Source organism: Tupaia chinensis, unplaced genomic scaffold (assembly GCF_000334495.1).
Source record: "Tupaia chinensis unplaced genomic scaffold, TupChi_1.0 Scaffold000116_1, whole genome shotgun sequence".
Lineage (NCBI taxonomy): Eukaryota > Metazoa > Chordata > Mammalia > Scandentia > Tupaiidae > Tupaia > Tupaia belangeri.
The window spans coordinates 2,642,738-2,646,473 of record NW_006159580.1 but is presented as its reverse complement, the minus strand read 5'-3'; the positions used below and the strand labels follow the sequence as shown (position 1 = coordinate 2,646,473).

The 3,736-nt window shown below is 54.4% G+C and overlaps 1 protein-coding gene across 1 annotated transcript in view; it reads left to right on the top strand.

The window, feature by feature from the left end:
* The window catches only part of ITPR3 (inositol 1,4,5-trisphosphate receptor type 3), a 110,898-nt gene that overhangs the window by 82,410 nt on the left and 24,752 nt on the right, over window positions 1-3,736 (top strand). Inside the window, exon 35 of the mRNA XM_014586175.2 lies at window positions 3,041-3,161. Within this exon, the coding sequence (XP_014441661.1) occupies window positions 3,041-3,161 (121 nt within the window). The remainder of the gene's footprint in view (window positions 1-3,040; window positions 3,162-3,736) is intronic.

Genomic DNA, 3,736 nt, shown 5'->3' with positions numbered 1-3,736 from the left:
CTTCGCCCTGGACATGGCTCGGGTCTGGCCCGGGGGCTGTGGGCCGGCAGCATTGTGGGGGGTGGGAGTGGACGGCCGGGGTGGACGCCCAGGGTCTGTCTCTCCCTCCAGGTCTGCAGTCGGCGGGAGAAGCGCCTGGCTGACCCCACCCTGGAGAAGTACGTCCTCACCGTCGTGCTGGACACCGTGAATGCCTTCTTCAGCTCCCCGTTCTCGGAGAACAGCACGTCCCTGCAGGTGAGCTGCCCTCGCCCAGCCGGGCCAGCTGGGCTCGCTTCTGTGTAGGAAGCGGGGACATAGGACTGTGGGGGCAGTCTTCAGAAAGTTCATGGAAAATGACTATATGAAAGAACTGGGTTGGGACTGGCAGGTGGCGTGGTGGTTAAGGGCACTGGACTCCCACATGGTTGACCATAGTTCGAGGCCTGGACCTGGCAACTTTCTTACTTTTCCTCTCTCTCTTACTCTGTCACTTTCTGAGCAAATTATAAATAAGTAAATTTAAATAAAACAAAAAAAATCAACAAAAAAGAAAGAAAGAACTATGCATGGATTTCAGGTTTTTTTTTTTTTTTTTTTATTGCGCCAGAACAATCCTGTATTTTAATTTCATTTTCTTTTTCATGTTTAATTTTTTTTTTAACTTGCTGTGTGTGCTCACCAGAGACAGAAGGCAGTAAGGTGAGAAAGGACCGTCAGAGGAATGGCCATGTGATCACCCCTTCTCTGTTCTCCTCTCGAGATTTTGGGCACACATGCACACGCCCAGCGTGTTTTCAGCCTGCCCGGTCCCGGTCTGGGGCGTGGACTGCACCGTTGGCCATGCGGGGTCCCGTTGCCTTAAACCACTGCTACACCACCTAACCGCTCTGCTTTCAGATTAATTGCTAGAGGGCACCTGATCTTGCCAGGGAGAAAGAGACAAAGCACCTTCCGGTGGGCCACGGTCACACCGCAGTCCCTTTTCCGTTTCTCCATCCTGTCAAGATTTTGGGCATGCACACACATGTGCCGTGTATGTTTTTCAAGTTGCGGGGGCTGGGATTTGAATCGTGTTTGGCCACGTGGGATCCAACTCCTTTAACCACTAAGCTATGGGGTTGGTCCAGTTTTGTTTTCTATGAACTTTTTGAAGTCCCTGCATATATAGTTGCTCCCAGTGCATCCAGAAATTGCAGTACTAGTCATCTATGCTGTGTAACAAGTTGACCCCCGATTTGGCAATTTAAACCACAAGCATTTATTATCTGTTTCTGTGGGCCATGAGGTCTCGTGGGAACTGGACCTTCAGACAGGAGAAGTTAGTAGGTGTGGCAGATCCCAGGTGGCAGGGACACTGACAGCACTCCTCCGGCAAGACAAGGTGGGAGGAGGTGTCCCCCGCACAGGACAGCAGAGCCGGAGAGCGGACAGATCTTTCCCATCGGCTGGCTGGTCCCGGCTTCCTAGAGATGGAGCAGGAAGACAACCTCCTGAGGCATCCTTCATCCGTAGGAGCAGAAGGGCTCGAGGCTGAAGTCTGACCCGGCTCACGGGGAGTCCTGGCCCCTTACTCAGCCTCCAGCTCCCCAGACCCGAGCTGCTACTGCAGCCCGGAGCACTGCGCATGGGAGAGAGCCAGCCCTCCTGGAGGACGGCCCTGCTGCTCCACTGTGTGTTAGGGAGGCACCGGAAAGCTACACAGAAACCAATAAGCAGGCACCTGCCTGAGCAGGGCCAGGGAAGAGAGGCTAAGCCTTCTGAAAGTGATTGAAAAAAGTTAATCCCATCTTTTTATTAAGGGTGATTTTGATGCACATTTGTTTGAGCTCTGGGGCCCTTTGGGACCATGGGACTCTGATAAACTGACCTGCCTTTCCTACTTCTTTTCTTTTTTTTCTTTTTTTGGAGAGGTTTTTTGCTACAGGGCATGTGCACTCGCCAGAAAGATCAAGAGACAGAGAGACAGAAAGCGAGAAATCACCCCCCCTGGGGGGGGATGGCTATGCCACAATCCCTTCTTCTCCATTCTCCTCTCGGGATCTTGAGCACGCACGCACACGTGCTTGGCGTGAGTTTAAGCCACCGGGTCTGGGACTCGAACTGCGCTCAACTACGTGGGAGTCCAGCGGCATAGCCATTACACTAACTGCTGGTCCCTGCCTTTCCTACTTCTTCCTCTATTTTATTTTTTTTTTTTGTAGAGGTGTTTGCTATAGGGCGTGTGCACTCGCCAGAGATACAGAGAGAGACAGAGAGACAAAAAGCGAGAAATCACCCCCCAGGGGGCATGGCCATGCTGCAATCCCTTCTCCTCCACTCTTCTCTTGGGATCTTGGGTACGCACACACACGCGCCCAACATGAGTTTATGCTACCAGATCCGGGACTCGAACTGTGATCTACTACATGGGAGTCCAGCGACATAGCCATTACTCTATCTGCTGGTCCTCTCTGCCTTTTCTACTAATTAGTGCCAGGTAGGGTATAGGGGAACAGCATGATAGAATGAGGGAAGAGGAGAGACTTTCCAAAATATACCTTTTAAAATAATTTTTTATTAATTCATTTCATTTGAGTTGTTATTATTATTTATATTTTAATTTGACGAGGCGGGGGCAGGGGTGAGAAAGCAAGCCACCAGTCCTGGGGTTCAATCCACAGTTGACCATTGAGAAAGCAAGCCACCAGTCCTGGGGTTCAAACCACAGTTGACCATTGGGAGTTCAGCATCTTAACCTCCGTGCCACTTGCTGGCCCCAAAACCTTTTTGTTTTTGAACCACGTGAACACGTCACATTTTACAATGTGAATTTATTTATAATTGGTTCCAAAGGAAGGACTATGAGGGTGAGCAACGTGGCCCTGAGCCCTCGGCATGGATCTTGGGGTCCTCCCAGGGCTGCTGTGCACAGTGGAGGAGGTTGTGCACTGCAGAAGGGCACAGTGGCGCGGTGGCTGGTGAAGGCCCTGTCCCTGCCCCCGGGCCTGTTCTCAGTGGGTCTGGGACTGCCAGGGTGGGCCGGGCCGAGCTGCCGCAGCTGGTCGTGTGGCTCTTGCAGACTCACCAGACGATCGTGGTGCAGCTGCTGCAGTCCACCATGCGGCTGCTCGAGTGTCCGTGGCTGCAGCAGCAGCACAAGGGCTCTGTGGAGGCCTGCATCCGGACCCTCGCCATGGTGGGTGAGTGCGCCAGGGCCCTGGGCCAGCTCCCAAGCTCCCCTCGTCCCTTTAACACAGGGACGTCTGCCTTCCCAGTAAACATCCCTGCCTAAGCTGGCCCGTCACCTGTCGCAGGTGGTTCTCAGTAAGTTCTTCTCGGTGCCTACCTGGCGTCTTGCTGCTTTCTCCTCTGAGTCAGTTGCCCAGCAAAACATGCCAGGATGGTGCCAGCTATGCGTGTGTGCCGGCTTACAAATGGCACCAGGCAGGAGGGAGGCCTGGGGATGGCTAGGGACAGTTGGGGACGAGGAGCATGGAGGGGCCAGGGTGCCAGCCAGGGTGGAACTGAAGAGACAGAACTCTCTTTTTACCTAACAAGGGGAGAGAGCACCTCTGTCCCTCGGGTGGTGGGGGTCCCTGCACCCGACTCCCGCTCCAGTGCCCCCAGTCCCTGGGTGCCGCCGCATGTCCCGGCCCGCCCACCCTGCCCCTCCCCCCGCCCAGCCAAGAGCCGGGCCATCTTGCTGCCCATGGACCTGGACGCCCACATCAGCTCGCTGCTCAGCAGTGGGGCCAGCTGGGTGGCCGCCGCCCAG